At 39.1% G+C, this 19,788-nt stretch overlaps 1 protein-coding gene across 1 annotated transcript in view; it reads left to right on the top strand.

Annotated features, from left to right (window-relative positions):
• The window catches only part of fgfrl1a (fibroblast growth factor receptor like 1a), a 65,764-nt gene extending 47,951 nt beyond the window's left edge, over window positions 1–17,813 (top strand). The window contains exons 4-8 of the mRNA XM_026330835.1: window positions 4,134–4,211; window positions 8,141–8,443; window positions 10,165–10,337; window positions 11,939–12,119; window positions 12,737–17,813. Of these exons, the coding sequence (XP_026186620.1) occupies window positions 4,134–4,211; window positions 8,141–8,443; window positions 10,165–10,337; window positions 11,939–12,119; window positions 12,737–13,164 (1,163 nt within the window). The 3' untranslated portion in view covers window positions 13,165–17,813. The remainder of the gene's footprint in view (window positions 1–4,133; window positions 4,212–8,140; window positions 8,444–10,164; window positions 10,338–11,938; window positions 12,120–12,736) is intronic.
• The last annotated feature ends 1,975 nt before the right edge of the window (window positions 17,814–19,788 follow it).

Raw genomic sequence — 19,788 nt, 5'->3', positions numbered from 1 at the left:
TTACATGAAACATGTTCCTGTATGAGCTGGGAAGTGAAACATCAAGTCTGGGTAAAGTGTGAGGGAAGCTGTGCCTGTGTAAACCCTGACATTGCACCATGGTCATTTTTAGTGGGTTTGCCAGCTATGTTAACTTACATCAGGGCTGCTGGTTTTGGCCCTGATGCTGCAACAACCCGCAGTCAGTAGGAGCTGACACACAAACATCTCTCTCTTCCTCATTCATCAGCATACTCAGTGGTTCTGTCCACATATCCAGTGTCTCTATATTAAAACCTTGAAGGACATGACCCTTTAGGAAAACATTCCCCCACTGGACAACATCACACACACAAACACACACACATACTGGACTTTTAGCACTCATATTTCTGACTGTGGTCATGTCCAATCGTTGCCTTTTCTCTATAGACCTGAAAGTAAATACATGGAGAGGTTATACAAATACACACACTCACTCAATGTCATACAGCCAGTGAATGTGTGAAATGTAGTTCACTGTTGAACCACTTCCCCCAGTAGTTGGAATAAACAAGAAAATGAAAAAGAGAGAGATGGGAAACACAAGTGTAAGAATAAAGCAAACTTAAATAAAAATAATAAAATAAAAAAAAATATATTATATATATATATATATAAAAATAAATAAAAAATATATATTAAAAAAAGGTACAGTACTCAATAAAAGAAGCATGGTTGTATGGAAGTATGTTTTATACTCTGTACAAAGCAAGTATATGCATATATACCTCAAGTATATATGTGTAAACTGCACTGATGCGCTACACAAAGTTCCAGAAATATAAAATGTAGGCTTTCAGTGAACATTTGATGTCAGTGTAGAGAAAATGTTTGCATGGTCACAAAAATGTCTTCTTCGAGTACTTCAAAACTTTAAAATGATGTACTGGGGACAAGAGCAAAGACAAGAGGAACCAGCCCTCTCCCAGGTCCTCAGTCGGCTTGTATGAAACACCTTTTTTGGTCATATAGCAGTTGTATCTCCTCTTGCTTGTTGTTCCTTTGAACTGCTAGACTGTCTTCTTCAGCTGACATGGGGTTTGACAGTAGAACAATATGATATTGTCTATTGCCTGAATATTTCAGATACTATAAATATGTCAGCCACTGGAGAGTTTTCTCTATTATACTGTGGCAGATAAACCTTTATTAAGTTGCCATATATTAGGCCACTTTATGTCAGTATTGGTTTATTATATGGACTTGTATTAGTTTCATGAAGTCCCTGCATTGAATTTGTCCGGTGTTTTTATTCATGAGCAGTTTCACAAAGTATTTTACATAAAATTCAGTATATCACAATTTGTATCAATTTCATGGTATAAAATTACATTTTATGTAAATATTGAAGATTTTATCCATATGGCCCGTCCCCTTGGGTGAGGCATGGCCAAACTGTGCTATTGTCCAACTGGTGCTATTGTGTGGAACAAATGCTGAGTGGTCAGTCGCTAGTCAAATGTGCAATGGGCTAAACAATGCTCCAATTTGCCGTCATGTATGACTGACACTCAGCTATTGAGTGGGTATATGTGCATGTGTGTGTGTATTAGTTGTAGGCATCAGCCAAAGTATCTGGCTGAACATTAGAAGGTGGAACAGGATCAGAAGAAAACATTGTGTTTATTGAAAACAGCCGGGGCAGGGAGGGAATATGTTTTCTGCTCTGTGTGTGTTCAACTTGAAGTAAACAGCGAAACATTAACTCTATCCCCAGCTCTGCACTTGTATAATGGATCTGAAGAAGGGTGTAAAACTGACTCTACTCACAGAAACGCTTTTCAAAGCCTTGATGTCTAAGATCAAGGAAATAATAATAATATAAATAGTAACATAATAACATCAGAAATAATAAACTAATATTTGGATCAAACACAGTTCTATTTTTTATCAATTAAGGAGGATGCCCCTCTTAGGAATCAGTCACAAAGTAGTTTAATTAAAAGTAATTTAGATCTAAATGTTAATTGTTAAAAAGTAAAATTCTTAACCCTAAAAGTACACACCTTCATGAGACAAATCTCAGTAACATTGTCATTAGACTTTCTGAACTTCTTTAAAAACATTTTGTCTTTTTTACCTCTGTATAAGTCTAAAGAACCAGTACATGTCAGCAGAGATGCTTATAAGTCCAAATCCAGTGTCCAGTTTCTTATGGTTGGTTATGTTTATTCTATCATCTGCTGTAGACTATCTAAGGAATAGCCTATCAAACCAAAATCATCTGTAAGAGAGACATATAACTTATTTGTATAGTCCATCTAAGGAATTTGAACTTGTGCTGCCTTGTCATCACTCCATCTGTTAGCATACAGTACCAGCATTTATTAATTATTTGCTACTAAAAAAGTAAAACAAAGATTGTTTACAAGGCCCAAGTCCTCTGAGAACAAGTTCAGGACAAGTCTCAAGTTAGTGTGTGTGGGATTTAAGTGTGACTTAAGTCCAAGTCCCAAGTGGCACATTCACATTCAAAACTTTAATCACTGTTTTGCCTTAAATATGAGAGTGTCTAATACAAAATACCATTTTTGATTCACTGCCCCTTAATGTGCATAGTTTTAAACACAACTCATCAGCCATATTTGAAACAACTTGAAATGTCTTTTTTGTGTAGAATAAAACAATTTCACAACACTTAATAAAAGATAACCCCAAATTATGTATTTACCTCGGGATAGAAAGAAAGCAGAACTTAAACTCTACACAAAAGTAGACAATGGAATACAAAATCTGCATCTTCACACTTCTGTAATTTTTACCTTCAGAAGTGATTTTGTGCCTGATTCTCTGTGGTCTATTGCTGTTGATTTGTTGATAGCCCATTATCACAATATACAGCTGCTACACATACAGTGTATGTGTTTGAAATTTGGAAAATTTTTTGATACTTTGAATGTATGTTTGCACAGATAGTGGAAGTGGTCCAACCCTCCTGTGTGAGAGGGTCTCTAGCTGGTCTGCCAAGTAAGGTTTACAGCCTCACACCAGGCCTGGGGCAGGGTTTGCTCACTGTTAAGAGTGCTAAACCATGTTCCCCCCCTCAGATCAGACCCCCATGCCGCTCGGCTTCAAACGCGCTGCCCTTTCTCAGAACATGCCGTGCATGTAGCAAGAGGGAGGGATGAAGAGGGAGGCACAGGGAGGGAAGTGAGGTTTGACAGGAATACTAGCACCTCAAGTTACCACTTAGTTAAATAACACTGGAGCACACATGCAGAGACACACCCAAGCACAAGTTCATATCACACACATACAGTGCTTGCACCACACAACCTGCCGCTATGCTATTAATACCAGCCCTGAGGATGCAGGTCGTGCCTCATATTTGCATTTCAAATATGTCTTTTATTCCATCATCCAAATGGTGATGCTTTCAAGACATTTGGCGCTGCATTAAACACTTTGAGCTTTCAGGTGGTCTTTTTAAATCCACATACAAATCTGTATACGTACCAACATGCACAATAAACATATCCTTTTACAATTATTTCCACCCTCACGTTCTTTGTGCAGGTGGTCCAAGGCTGTTTTGTCCTTTTCTTTTTTTTTCAACTACCATCAGGTTTTAGTTGAAATTTCAGGTTTGAGCCAAGTTAATCACACACCCCTCTCATGTATTTTGTCAGAAGGTATCGCTGTATCAGCCCTCCCCACCTTCCTGTTAAAGATCCTCTTGGATACACAGGTCCAATCTTGAAGTGGTTCTTGATGTAAAGGTCCAAATAGATATTTATATCTTTTTGATAGTCAAGATATGTGATGCTGGTCTATTGATGAAAAGGATATGTATGTGTGGTGAATTATAGCAGAACAAGTACAGGATGGGAAATAAGTTTTTGAAAGACAAAAGTCACAGCACATGGTGGATTAATTATTTTGTCTTATCAGTCTGACCGAAAAACAGTTCCAGTATTGCTTCACATTCAAGATGCTTTTATAGCTTTAGCACCTTAGTCTGCTTTTTAGGCAGATTTTTTTACCTCCTATTTGGTCTTTTTATAGATTTGAAGTTGAATAATGATACATCACAACCCCCATTTAACTGTAATTCAGTTGGTCAAATGTTGCTGTTGTTAACTAATCACACTTCATGTCTTTCTCTCTTACAGATGATTCCAGTTCAAGGGGTGGAGCAGGGACAGCCAATGGTGACTCTGAGCATACCCCAGAGCTGGCTGGGAAACTGGGTAACCACATATACTGTGGATGCATAAACCTGAAAAGGAAGCATAGAACTAACACTAAAGATAGCTGAGGCTGTGCAACACTTTACAAATACAGTAGCACAGTGTACAATAAACACCTTGCACCATGTCAGAGGGAAGAGGTGAGGGTGTATGCCCTCACACAGACACACAGGCACACATCAGGATGATTGTTTGTGTAGATAATTGGCTCTGACAGAGTGGAGAGCAGTCTATTTGTGTGAGGTGTGATTTGCTGGGACACATTCCTTCCTCCTCCTCCCCCCAAGTCTTCCTGGATCTCTGGTCATGTAACTTAACCCTTCTCTCTTTGCTAGTTGTTTTCCTTTTATCTATCTAGTTTTCCTTTCCCCCTCTTCTTCTCTGTAATGAATATCAATGCATGCATGATCAAAATTTCCCTTTTTTTCTCCTGCCTTGTCTGTGCTTTCTCTTCATCTATTTGTCTCTCTGTGGTCACCAACAACCAAACACACACACTCACTGCTTTGGCTCAGCCTCAGACCAACTTTAGCCGTGGGTGAAATAATACAGTTCCCAGTGATGCAGCAAAGGTGTCGACTCAGGCTGCTCTGGGCCTGGGCCATCACCACCTCACAAAAAAGTTGATCCCGGTTTAATGTTTGGACAACACAATGCCATTCATCAAAGGATGGTAGAAACAAACACAAAAAGGCAGGCCCACATTTAAAGGTTATGCAACACAAACATGATTCCAAGTTGACATTTCGAGACAAGTGTGTCTTTTTAAGACCATAAAGGCAAAGGCAAGTCACATCATAGATACAAAGCTCCAGGGACATGAGGAGAATAAAATCTTACAGAACACTATGTAGCACAGCTCATATATATAAACTAGGGTAGACTTGTCCTTTGTTTATACTTAAACAACCACAATGTAAAAAACTGTTTATGACTTTAGAGGAAATTATGTTCTATAGCTTCTTTCCTGAGCCCCAGTACTTCTGCAGCAACAGGCTGCCTGAAAGTCACTACCTCAAGCAAATAAGTGTCTTTAAAAATATTTTTGTTTTTATTTTTCTGTTTCTATGCAGATGAACAAGACACATAAATTATTAAGCTTCAGAGGAGATGTTAAAGTTTTTTTTAGATTTTGAACAGCCAGCCATTTCTCCGTGCTTCAAGTCTTTATGCTAAAATGAACCAGAATAACCTGTTAGCCAAAATCTCCATAATCTCAAGATTCAAAAATCCATGTTGGACATCACGTGACTCTCTCTCGCACGCTGTCTGATCAAAGGCAGTCAGTCAAAGGGTCAGTGGTATTTTTACACTGTGAAGTGTGGCATTGAAGCGGCCCCTGAGACCCAGAACAAGCCTGCCCTCTCGCCTGCTCTGGCTCTCACCTTCTCCCCTTTTCAGTTCAACCTCGCTTCTCGCTTCTGTGTTTTCTTTCTGCCTCTTTGTGTGCCCTGTCTTTTACCTTTTGCTTTTTTATGATTTGAACTCTATCTTTCTTTCTCTTTGTTTTCAATCTATCAGACAGCTATGTCTTAACCTTAATAGGAACTTTGCTCTTTCCATTTCCATCTGTTTTTGCCTTAACGTCTGTTTAAATTGGTTCAGCTTGACATTATAAATCAGTTCAATTTGATTGCACTTTGCTCTGTATCTTTCATTTTGTAGACTCATCTTTACCTAATCTACTTCAGCTGCACTTTGCTTTGGTTCTTCCCTGCTCTTGTCAGTTAATTTTATTTGAAGCAAGTGCAGCTGAATTTATGTAATTATCAAAGCCAGACTTTGCCAAAACTTGAAACTATTAATTATTGTCTTCTACTTCAAACTACTTTCCTCACTCTCTAGTAGATCTATTGACTGTCTGGTCACAGTTCAGCTGTAGTCCAGTAGCTTTTCCCAGACTCAGGGGGACAAAGGCGAGACTTAAAAGCTTTTTGGGTATGTTTGTTTTGTCATCCTGCCCAGCTTTGGGTCAGTCGGCAGAGAGCTATATTCCACTGAGTAATGCAGCCGTAGTGAAATCTCCGGATTTGAGCGCACAAACCTGTCACATAACTCTCCCCCTTGTTTGTTTATCCAGAACTAGAATAATAACTATGTCCAAAGAAAGAGGCACAACTGAAGTAGTTTTAGGGTGATTTATCACCCTGGTTGATGGCTATCTGCTGTGGCTTGAACAATGAGGGCTGTAAAATCAAATGCTCCTGTGAATGATTTCCTCTCCTCCCACCCTACTGGATGTGTTTGCACTGCTTGCTGATTGTTGTATTTTTAAAGAGGAATGTGTATGTTAATAGATGCACAGGGTCAGTGTCCGACTGTCTTCATTATTTTTAAAGAGGAATATGTGTCTTTGAAAGGCTAGAGTTCAGTTCTACAGCTGTATGCAGGGATGTGGATGTTTGAAAAGCTGTATGGGGTTACCTGGCCATTCTATATTTTGTAGGAAAGGATTTGCATGGATGAATGTATGTTTGGTGCGATGCTAAGTCACTGTCTCGCACACAGATGTGCATTCATGATACTTACACTGATGTTACACTGCTGAGTAGTGGATTTTTGGATTTTATAGTGGGATCTTAGACATGCATGATCCAAAGTTAAATATGTGCCCTGCAAAACCAAGGACCAGAGATGCTTGATCAGTGGAAAATAAGGAATTTAATGTGTTTGTTGGTGAATATGCATGTATTTGTGTGTGTGGGTGCCAAGTCTTATGTGTCAGAGAGAAGAGGAAGTGATTCACAATCTTTTCCCCAAACAAAACAATTAGGGTTTATTATAGCAAATTGGGTTGTATATACCAAGAGGCATGCCACCATATGTAGTTATAGCACAACATGGAATTCCTGGCACTGCCTGGGACCATGACCTAAGCCTATCTAATGCTCCTTATGCTGCAAAAATGTCCTGCTTAACAAGTCACTAAACGTTGTATTCAGATCTGAAATCCTCATAGTTTTTAAAAAATATTCTCTGTAGCTCTGAGGTGATTGAATTTGTTCCTAATTTAATTTTCCTTGTTTACAAACTTTTGTGGAAACACCTGGCAATATGTTGTAACAAGGAAAAACAGAAGCCTTTTCATACCAGGCATGGATATACTTGTGTGTAGGGATGATTAACTTTAAAGAAACTTTAGGGTTTCATGGTGCATAATGGAAGGTTATACACCAGTGCTTGATATTTGGGGGGCAGGAAATTAATTGATAGTCATATTTTGTTTCAGCTGACGTCTGCTGGAATAAAATGAGAGCTTTAGCAACAAGGAAACAGCACACACTTCATAAACCCAAGAAGATGTGCATAGAATACCAGTGTGATTATATCATTAAAACAGCTGCAGCGGTCATGTTCAAAAATGCACAATGCACTTTCAATTTTCTGACATGAAGTCAATTCAAATTTTCTTTAGAAGAAGTTTTCTTTAAAAGAACCAGTTTGAAGGAAAAATTGTATTTTTGCAGCAGTCTTTTCTATAGCAAAAATAGTTATTAGGTAGTAAAGACCAGTGTGACCTGAAATACCAAAGACTTGACATTTCTAAACCCTCTTTCTGTGTCCCAGCCTCTTCAGATAGTGTTGCATTGATCACATTTTACGTCTAATAAAAGTGTCATAAGAATCTGATGAATTCCACGATTTCTCCCAGACTGTACTCTTCCACTGGTATGAAGAGCATATTACTGCCTGTAAATATAAAACTGCTCTTTAAACCATTTATATCTACTAGTAATGTCTTATCTCCTTTCCTTTTTTGACCTTTTTCACATCTGTAACTGACTGAGAGAGTTGTGTGTAATATTTATTGCTGCATTTATCTCTTATCATAGAAATCAGTGGCAATACAACTTACAGTATTTAACAATACTAGATCTTTCTCTAATTAACAGTATCAATTTTCCCTTGGCATCTCCTTGCACTTGCAGTACGTCCACGTTTCACCCAGCCTGCAAAGATGAGGAAGCGCGTCATTGCTCGCCCAGTGGGTAGCTCTGTGCGCCTGAAGTGTACCGCGAGTGGGAACCCTCGCCCTGACATCATCTGGCTGAAGGACAGTCGACCACTGGTAGATGAGGACAGTGGAGCAGGGGGAGGAGGAGTAGAAGGGAAGAAGAAGAAGTGGACTCTAAGTCTGAAGAACCTGACGCCAGAGCACAGCGGGAAGTACACCTGCCACGTCTCCAACAGAGCAGGAGAGATCAATGCCACCTACAAAGTTGAAGTCATACGTAAGTCCCATTGCGTTAGTTCAGGTTTGGTTGACTTCTAGAAACCAGAGAGGTATGGTTTCCTTCTTGTTTTAGAGTGAAAGACAACAGTACAGTGGTCAGAACAGTAATCAGTCATCAGCATTTATCTAATGGTGAAAGTGTAAAACAAATAGTAGTTGTAGTTAGCAGTAAATAAGAAGGTATTTAATTGAACTGTTTTGTTCTTGTTGAGTTACATAACACATTTTTAATTAGGTTCACAAGTTTGCCCTACAGGGATAGTTTGTGCTAATTAATTTCATGTATGTCTTTTCGGTACTATGGTTGGTTGCAAAGTAGAGAAACAGTGCCAACATTCACCAGTGTGCTTGCAACTGAATTTCACAAAGAACAGAACAAAGTTTAAATTGGCTTTAAAAGTCTCCTTTAACTTCAGTGGTGTTTGTTGATCACCAGTCTTGTCAGTAAACATCAGTCAAGCAAGCAAAGTTCAGCTGGTTTCTCAGTCTGAAAGGTGAGCCAGCTACAGTTTTAGCCTAAAAAGGTCTAGTTTTACTGATGCAAGCAGAATGTGTGTTATGTTGAGTTGTGAGTGTTTTTTGATGTATTAGTCTGTGTTGGAAACCTGCAATAGCTGTTTTGACGCTGCATGATTTAATGTTGAGCTGTTTGGTGGAGAGCCGGTGTTGAATTTGTGTCTGTGCACTGAACTGTATGTTACCCAGTGTTATAGCTCTGTTGAGAGGCTCAGACCAGCTCTCTTGACTCTCGCCTTACTCACATCTGTTGCACATTAAAGTACAGCTGTAGTCTTTCCTGAAAGACTACTACATACAAACACACTGAGGAATTAAATCAAACCACTGCTTTCCTATGTCAAATGTGATATTGATAGTAGAGATTCACTCCTCTGCCAGTCATTCACATACACTAGAAAAACGAAGGCCAGGACAAATAAAAACATATATACTCCATAAATGAAGAACCAAAGTTTAGTACACAAGGATTGTGACTCTGAAAAACCTGATAGATTTATATGGTGCTATGAAATTGCACCTGCTTTGTTACTTTGCCACAAACATAGTTTTAAAGATTAACCTACACCAGCCATTTTTTCACATCTTAAGCCTCCCTAAAATAAGTAAAAATGTACTATAGCTGACTTAACATATACCTGTAACAAGGCAAAAAAAGTGTGGGATGTTTTCCGACCTCTCCTGAAGAAAGAGCTGAAACGGGCGATTGTCAAACAAGGGGAAAAAAATCAAACAAATTTTTTCAGGTTATGTTCCCATGAGATTGTATACAGATACAACAGATTTAAAAGAAGTACTAGAAAACTACTGAATCTCTTTCAGGTGTGTTTACTCTGCTGTATAAACTGAGAATAAAAAGGCAGGAGCTGAAGATAGGAGATATGTTTGTATCATCAGCACAGAGGGAGGATGTGTTGCTTAATACATCAGATACTGTGCAAATAGTGCTTTCAAACCATATTATACTCTCTCAGGGCTGAGCTGCTCTTTTTAACATTCCTTCAATTTAAATGAATTGAATAAAGACTACAGGTACATACTGTTTCCTCACTGTGTTAGCTGACTAATTCTGATTGCAGTTAAATTTGACATGTTTACAAAATACAAAATGTTTCTTCTGTTCACATGTTGGCAACGGAAAGCTAATTTAATATTAAAAATATTTGCTGTGTATGTGTTTGTCTCTTCTGTGTTGGGCTACAGAGCGTACCAATTCTAAACCTATTCTAACCGGTACCCACCCTGTCAACACCACGGTGGACTATGGTGGAACGACGTCTTTCCAGTGTAAAGTCCGCAGTGATGTCAAACCAGTCATCCAGTGGCTCAAAAGAGTTGAACCTGGTGACGAGAACAAATTCAACTCCACCATTGAGGTACACACACATATAAACACAAATATATAAAAAAAAATTCCCTTCTCACCCCTGGGGTGGTCTGTGTGTCTTCATCAATCTCAGGTCCTCTATCAGAGCCCTGGGATTTTAAGGGTTCTTCGCAGTATCTCAGCTGTTCCTAGCACTGTGCTCTTCTGAACTGAAAGCTCTGATGTTGTTCCTGGGATCTGTTGGAGCCACTCTCCCAGTTTTGGAGTCACAGCCCCGAGGGTGCCAATTACCATGGGGACCAATGTTGCCTTCACATTCCACATCTTTTCTAGCTCTTCTTTAAGCCCTTGGTATTTTTCCAGCTTCTTGTGTTCCTTCTTTCTGATGTTGCTGTCACTTGGGATCCCTACATCTACCACTACGGCTTTCTTCTATGGTTTGTCCACCACTACTATGTCCGGTTGGTTAGCCATCACCTGTTTGTCGGTCTGTATCTGGAAGTCCCACAGGATCTTAGCTCAGTCATTTTCCACCACCTTTAGAGGTGTGTTTTGACCTTGGGACCTCCAGCCCATATTCGGCACAGATGTTCCTGTACACCATGCCGGCCACTTGGTTATGGCGTTCCATGTACACTCTGCCTGCTAGCATCTTACAGCCTGCTGTTATGGGCTGGATTGTCTCAGGGGCATCTTTGCACAGCCTGCACCTGGGGTCCTGCCTGGTGTGGTAGACCCCGGCCTCTATCGAGCTTGTGCTCAGGGCCTGTTCTTGTGCTGCTACGATTAATGCCTCTGTGCTGTCTTTCAGTCCAGCTTTTTCCAGCCACTAGTAGGACTTTTCGATATCAGACACTTCTTCTATCTGTCGGTGGTACATACCATGCAGTAGTTTGTCCCGCCATGGTGGCTCCTGCTCCTTTTGCTCTGCATTGGGCTTCTGTTACCTGAGATATTCACTAAGTATGCCATCGCTCGGGGCCATCTTCCTGATGTACTCATGGATCTTTGCTGTTTCATCTCGGATAGTGGGTCTGATCTGGCTAAGGGGATTCAGGCCTATGCAGAACAGGAGCAGGAACAGAGCATCACCTTGGTAGATGATGACTTGAGGTTGGCCACTAGGGTTGTTTTCCCTATGAAGGTTCTTAGAGTTCTATTGATGTTGCATAGTATGTGTGAGGCAGTCATAGGCTTTCTTGTAGTCAATCCAGGTGGTGCACTGGTTGGTCTGTCTGGTCTTACAGTCTCTAGTGACTGCTTTATCTACCACTAGTTGATGTCCTTTCTGGGCTTCATGTGTTGAACCATGTGCTTACTCCTCTTAACGGCTATGATGCCTGACAGGAGCTACCATATTGTGCAGAGGCACATTATCGGGTAGTTGGGTGTGGCTAACGTCTCTCCGTGTTGCAACAGTTCTCTATTCTCAGTGTTTCTCGTCCATGACTGTCGTGTTACAGTAGCCCATTTCTCATCAGGTTGCCTTCGAACCTCCGACCCTTTGATCTCCCTGCACCGAAGTCAGTGGCCTTAACCACTGAGCTATACAGCTTCAATTTATGTGGATATATATTGTGTTGCATTATAATATTAGATTAACGTTTGATGCCAAACTGATTAGTGTTTTCTTTATTTGATCTCATGCAGGTTGGAGACCATCGCTTTGTGGTTTTGCCTACTGGAGAGGTTTGGTCACGTCCAGATGGATCTTACCTCAATAAGCTGCTGATAACCAGAGCCAAGGAGGAAGATGCTGGCATGTACATCTGCCTGGGAGCCAATACTATGGGCTATAGCTTCAGGAGCGCCTACCTGACCGTGCTGCCAGGTCAGAGGAAGAAATGAATAAATGAATAAGGATTGTTTATGAAAAAATGCCAAACATTTGCTGCTTCCAGCTTTGTCATAGGAAACAGTAAACTGAATATTTTGGGGTTTCAGTGTTGATCAGACAAAGCAAGATATTTACCTTGGTATCATCTGATGTTTTAGGGACCAAAATAAATTGATTAATGAAGAAAATAATTAGCAGTTTAATTGATAATTAAAATACTTCATATTTGTAGCCCCAGTTTATAGTATCACCAGATAACACCATCAGCTAACAGCAACAACCAGATGGCAACATGTTAAGCTAACTAGTGTGCTGCCTGACACACTCACCATTAATACATTAGTAAGTGAAGTAAAAAGGTATTTATTTGACACATTTCAAAATAAATATTATGCTGTGCAACAATGCAAGTCATTCTAATCCAATAATATATATACCATATTTCTACACTTTCTATTGCTACTTTAAGAAATCAGATTACTTCATTCACCACAGTAAACTAAGCTCCTGTATCTCCACTTTGCCACATTCTATGCTACTGTGACTTTAACATCGAGGCAGATGATTTTTCCACATTTTCATTAAACTACTTGTCTCTTGTTCTTTCACAGATCTGAAGCCACAAAGCAACTCTGTTCCCACAGTAACTTCCCCAGGCCTCCCCTGGCCCGTCATTATAGGAATACCAGCAGGTGTCGCCTTCATCTTAGGAACTGTCCTCCTCTGGTTCTGCCAGTCCAAACGCACCTGCTCCTCTTCTTCCTCCTCTTCCTCGCCTGCTCTTCCTGCTGCTCAACGTCCACCTGTGGCCAATCGTGACCGAACCTGCCCAACACTGCCTTCTCAGCTGACCAATGGGGATAAAGATTGTCTTTCATATGAGGACTACATTGCCCATCAGCAGCTGCTTCTGGCACAGGGAGGTGCTGGATTGGCTCCAAAGGTCTACCCGAAGATCTACACAGATATTCACACACACACGCATTCACACGTGGACGGGAAAGTGCACCAGCACCAGCACATTCACTACCAGTGTTAGCGGAGAGGCTGGGAAAAGCTTTGGTGTTCCACGTTCATCTCTTACATGTGTATGCAGACTCAACAGTCCACGCTAATTACAGATATACAGAGCAAAGAACAAGGAAAACCACATGCATGACACTATGCAGTTTCACACACAGATCATGCAACTTTTCCTCACTGTGCTGCAGCCACATGTTGTGTGCAAATGAACTCATTCAAGATGCAAACAATGAAGAATGTAAAGAAAGAAGACAAAGATCTTTATTTTTAGACAATATGAGAGCCAATCCTTTGAAAACTATGAGAGAAAATTACCAAAATGTTTTATTCAAGATTTTTGTTATATGAAATCTGTAGATTTATAAATGCGTCCCTATTTGCTCAAAGGCTTTATTCTCAACTTCACAGTAAATTTAGAACAAACTTACTGTTTATCAGCTGCTGTTCTTGGAGTACTTTGGACACAACCACAATCTCCTCAGTAAGAGTACAAATACAGCTCATTTACACTAGAAGGCTCCCTATATAGCTACTCTGTATATAGTAGAATCTTATTATATGGCATTTAACACGCTACTTCATCCTGGATAATCTATAGAGAGCAATATAGTATGTGTGTAATGCAAAGCTTAATTTCAGAATCTATCTCAGGCGTCAGCTCAACTGAGCCATAAGAACCACAAATCAAGACAAACACAGCTGGATCCACGTCCTCAGAAAAGATGAGGGCTTCTGGTTTTTTGCTTCTGCCAGCCTGACTGATGTTCTGATGAATGTCCAGCTGCTATTTGGGTGCTGTGGGAAAAAAGAGCCGATGTCAAGTTACAGTTTGGGTCTTCTATAGTAGATTCATTTTCAAAGCAGCTTGTGGTGCTATTTTCTGTTACAATCCTCCAGAAAAAACTTTTCCTTTGGTCTCAGAAAAAAGCTGCAGCCAGTAACAGTTAATCATTAGATCTATTCAGACTCTGATTAATGAATTTACAGCTTTTGTCTCATTGGAAGCCTCTTTATTTCCTGGAAAACTGTGGCATTTCTTGTTTGTGTCATCTTCATTTCAGCTTTGTTTGGAGCTCACTGACTTCAGGAGGGAGAGAAAAGACTAGATCTCAACACGTCGTATGTTCATCCTCTTTAGTCCGAGCACAAAGGGATCATCAGCAATGCCTCCGCGTATAATGGTGCTCTCTAAGAATCGTTTCCAGATTTTCCAGATGAACACTGTTGGCTCATTGGATATGTCAGAGTCTTGTTAGTCTGTAATGAGATTTAAAGGGCGGTGAGACTGTGACATAAATATGAGACTCTTAAGTCCTGAACTCTACTTCTTAAAGTTCCTCACAAGGCAACAATGTATGGAATAAAACTGAACAGTGTTTGGCTGTGCTTGTTCTCCACACATGTTTGGAGAACATGTTATGGGATAGAGGGACTCATCTGTTGTCTCTTGTTTTATTAGAAAGAGGAAACGTTTTGGATAAAGAGCTTCACTGAAGAGCCCCATATCACCTGATCAGGAAAATGTAACATGGTGCAGTCAATACATGATTGATGGTACAAAGGGTTAACTGATGGATGCAGTCATAAAAATGCTATATTGATAACTATATCAGTACCCACTGCTCCAAATACAGTTACAGATTTGCACAGCAGCAATATATTACAGTAATTTCTTGTATTCAGAGATACCAGTCAAAAGTTTGGACACACCTGTTATTTCCAGCATTGCAGATTAAAACTGAACATGTATAAAAATAACACACATGGAATTTATGTACTGAGTAGAAAAGGTGTTAAAATTAAATGTGTTTTCATGTTGTTTGCTCAAAGTAGCCACTCTTTGGCTTGATGACAGCTTTGCACACTATTGGGAGCATTTTAACCAGCTTCATAAAGTCACCACCTGGATTGTTTTCCAGTTCACAGATGTGCCTTGGCAAAAGTTAATCAGTAAATTGTCTTGCTTCTGTTGTGTTGTAGTAGAGTTAGTATACAGCAAATGGCCCTATCTGACTAATGTTGCTCAGCTAACTAAAGAGAAACACTGAGAGAGCATGCAAAGCTGTTACCAAACCAAAAGTTGGCTACTTTCTAACATTTAAACATATTTTTTGTTTTCACTCTTTTGCTTACTACATAAGTGAATGTGTTTTTCCAGAGTTTTTCTTTTGTTTTTATTTATATTTTTATCTTTTGAATCTCTCTATTGACTGGAGAAATTAATAGAAACAAAGAGAAACCATTGCATGAGAAGGTGCATCCAAGCATTTGACTAATATTTTGTTTTGATTCACTCATCCTCAGATTTATCACCATTTTTCTTGATCACATAGATTTTGAATGATTAGATTTAGACATTTGTTTTAAAAGCATTTAAGGTTTTTTATTGCTCTTTGGTAACAGTTTGGTCTCATGCTAATACCCCCAGTGATACACTTCTAAAGTGATTTCTTTTGGCTGATTAGATCTCCATTTGGGATTGTATATGTTAGTGTGATTTAGATTTCCCTCACTCTCATGTAGGAGGACAAGTGGAGCCTTTATTATTGTCATTAATGCCTTGTGTCTGGTAAACTTAGGTAATTCCCAGTATTGCTCCTCCCGGCTTTATTCTGCGCAGAGGTCTAATCAGCCAAACTGAAAACACCTGTGTGGGTGTGCAGGGCCCTCATCAGCAGCTGTTATGAATAAAGCAACTAGTGCACCATATAAATGTTCCCAGAACAACCTGTTTTCCTGGTCAATGTATCCCTGAGCTGCAGAGAATAGACCTAAAAACTGACGTCAGTGTTCCAGAGTGAAAATGTTGTGTTTGACCCTGTGAGTCCTCCACATTCAGAGATATAAAGGTTAAAAGTTACAGAAAAACTCACAATGATGATCACAATGAAAAGTGGTTTTAAGTCCGTGCAATATACACAAGCAGTAGAGGCCCACATTTAACATTTACAGTAGAGTAACTTGCTGGATTTCTTTTTGGAAGTGTTGATGCTGATAAAACATATTTTTGTTACTTGGTTCGTTCATTTTTTTGTATTACTGTGATTTGTTCCTTAACTCTGAGAATATCAAAGCATTACTGCTGTCGGTGCTCCTGGTGAATATCAAGACACTTTCCCCACACCAACTACAAAAAAGCCTTGTCAGTACAGAATCAGCTACAGACTTTCTCATGTGTCCATCTTGTTGTTCCTGTATGTGCTCATGCATCTGACCACTCTATGAAAACTGTGTAACATCATATGCCAAAATAAGATTTAGGTTTCAGCTGTTATGTCTCTGAAAAGCACAGAGGTCTTCTAACATAAAGGTTTAAAAGGCAGAAATGTATATATCTGAAATATGAAAGAAACTGTATGATTATCATGTGGTCAATTGCATTTGCATTCAGTCAGTCTGAGATTCACCTTAGTGAGAATTTAGAAAGGGGGGAAATGATATGTTGAAAGCAGCTGGTAGTTTTAGTTACACATGGTTGTTCTTCAGTGTGTATTTTTGCACATAGGTTGCTCAACTCATATAAGATAATGTACAAATATATTCATATGGATAATTCACATACACCTATTTTTATATTACTCATTGATGTGGTCTTGTGCAGGAAAGAGTGGACCTGCAGAACAGAGCTTTAAACCTGCTGGTCAAGCCTCCAAACTTTTTTGTATATTTTTGGTTTCAAACCTGTGACATTTTTTTGTATCGTTTTTCCGAATGAATGATTAGGCGTCAGTCTGTTAAACAGCCTTCAGATAACATGAGCCACATCCGTACAAATACTAAAGGACAAAATGTGCATCTTGTACCAACAGAGACAACCCGTGACTGTTATATTTCTTTTCTCTACTCCTAACACACATGTAAATTACAAAGTGCAAAGTGAATATTGAGGACATCAGGACAGCAAAGAATAACCATATATTCAAATCATTGTATTATGCTTTCAAACAGACGCATTTGTTTATATGTCTCACTAGCAATAGCTTTTGATGGTAAGAGTATTTAGAAATGTTGTATTTGTAATCTCCTTTTGAGATGTTTTTTCTTGTTCTTACCATCTTTGCTGTTTTTAAGCATCTGCTGAAAAAAGAAGGGTGAAAATTTGTCACTATAAAATTTTCCCATCACTGCCATTTTTTCAGTAAAACATCCTTATCAGTTTTTGTTTCACACATCATACCTGTAAGTTTTATGTATCAAAGCTAATATACTGCCAGTAGAATGTGTTTATGTGCACTTACCACTAGCATGAACATGGAGTTAGTTTGAAAGTACAGAAGATTTTAGACAATTTAGTGAAAGTGATCTGGACCATACAGTCGCTCTAGTGAAACATTAGCCCACAAAACCCTAAACATGCTAAATGCTCCCATCTAACTCAAAAAGAAATTTGGTTTCTAATTTATTTTTGTGTAAACTTTTTTTCATATAATTGGGCATTATATTGCATGAGTGGATTTTGTGTTATAGTCATAATGTAAGCTATGTAGCATATACCATGTTCATGTCATTGTAAGATACTGTATTTATACATGCTCACAGAATATACAAAATTTTATCGATAATCTTTGTATTGACAATCTTGTACAGTCTATCGTCATTAAGGTTAAGATGTGTTTTCTCCCATTGTAATCATGCTATTGGTGCCATTAAAAAAAGAAAAATCTACGTGAGAGGCTTTTTCTTAAAGGTTCAATAATGTCAAGCATCTTTCACCTGAGATGCATGGTGCATTCGACAGTTCCTGCAGGTCCGGAGCAAGATATTAATCTCTGTTAATCATCTGTAAAATATTTTCTTCATTCTTTTTCCATGCCACAGATGAATTTCTCATTCCTCTAGCAACTTGGTCACGTGGACATGGGCAGGGATTCCAGTAATGTCCAGTGCAATACCTCACAGTACTATGGGACAGTCTTTAAGTGAATGTCCTTCTCTAAATAGTTGAACCTCTTTAACTGTGAGAGCTGCAGCCGGTGGTTCATTTGTCAGCGTGTCTGTCTGGAGAGATGACAGATGGACAAGCGTTGCGTGTAGATGAAGGGTGTGAAGGCCCAGCATCTCTATCGCTCTCTGACTCATTTTAGGAGAGAAGATGATGAAAGAAAACTCTTGAAAGCAAGGGGCACTGCAGGAAGGTGAGAGATGGCAAAGGGGAAGGACATGAGTGAAAAAAGATAATACACAAACAAAAGTAGTGACTTCCTCAGTTTTCAGCTTTTTAATAACATTTTGAGGACTAGCTTTCCCTACTACTGGTGCCTAAATAGTTTCCGCTTGTTTATTGTTTTTTGAGCAAAAATAATACACATACACTCATAAGTTGAAAGAAAAATTAATTTGAGAAAAGAAACTAAAACTATACAGAAAGAAAGTAGCTCACAGAAATCTGATTTTAATGAAGACTGTACAACCTACGCTTCAATGCAGAAAATTAACAGTATAAGGTTGAAACCTGTCAAAGATAAACTACATTCTAAGTTTTTAAAGGTGCAAAAAACTGATCTGACAAAAGGTTCTATATAAGGCAAATGGTGTATGTGACTTTCCCAAGTTGTTTCCATCTCTTGACATTCAACTCTCATTCTTGTCTTATCTCAGAGATTAGCCTTTTCCTCCTTTTTGTGTTCCCGGCTATCTTCTGTGAATTTGATTGACTCGAAGAGATGGGAGGAGGATGATGGGGAGGACAGACAGAGGAGGAAAAGATGAAGAAAAGCAGGGAGGAGGAGGACGCAGAGATGAGCTGCTGACAGATGTGTTAAGCTCATCTCTGCTCTGCACTGATGAGACACGATGAGAAAATGGAGAGATCAGTGAAGAGTACGGAAGAGTATGGAAGTGTTGAATGACGGGAAAAGAAATGTGCAGAGCAGGACAGAGGAAAAAAACTTCTGCAGAGAAAAGACATCCCTGTGGCCTTTTGCTTTGATTTATAGTAGAAATAAAGAAAATTCATTGTTAAAATGTTAAAATTAAGATGTTTAAGCATTTTTTTCTTTTTGTTTTTCAACACTTTTTAAGAATGAGAAGCAATAACCTTCCATTACTGCACAACTACTGAAATACTGCAAATCTCATTTAGTATTAGCATGCATGTAGTAATAACCAGGTACATGCCTCATTGAGAGAGAAGTTAAAGACGTCAAAATACAATAAACATGACACAACAATAAACAAATGAAAAACAGCAGAGATGTTTTTTATATGAAAACTTGAATGACGATTCAGATTAAACATTTTTGGGGGCGATTTAAGACGCCGCCTGTAGTGAAGCTGCTTGTAGTGGACAGATGATTAGAGAATGTTATTGTGATCTGATGTGATCTGCTGAAGCTCATACTCACTAATAGAGAAGCAGGGGGCTGTTGTTGATTTAGTAGACAGGTGCAGCTCTGCTCAAGACCTTACTCATTATCTCCCACTGTCAACAGGGATATCACATCATCATTGCTCACAGAAAGAAACATTGATTGTTGTTGTTTTGTACAGAGATGTCTTAAGCCAAAAAGGCATGCTTAAAAGAAGATTTTCCAGAAGCTTTTTGAGCGTGAACCCTGTAGCCTTTCAGCTCTTGTAGTTTTTCTCGCTCCACTAAGTGACTGACTGGGCTGCTGAGATGTACAGTGAATCCTTTGTGGGG

The sequence above is a fragment of the Mastacembelus armatus genome, chromosome 10 (assembly GCF_900324485.2).
Source record: "Mastacembelus armatus chromosome 10, fMasArm1.2, whole genome shotgun sequence".
Classification (NCBI taxonomy): domain Eukaryota; kingdom Metazoa; phylum Chordata; class Actinopteri; order Synbranchiformes; family Mastacembelidae; genus Mastacembelus; species Mastacembelus armatus.
This window is presented reverse-complemented; position numbering and strand designations above follow the sequence as displayed.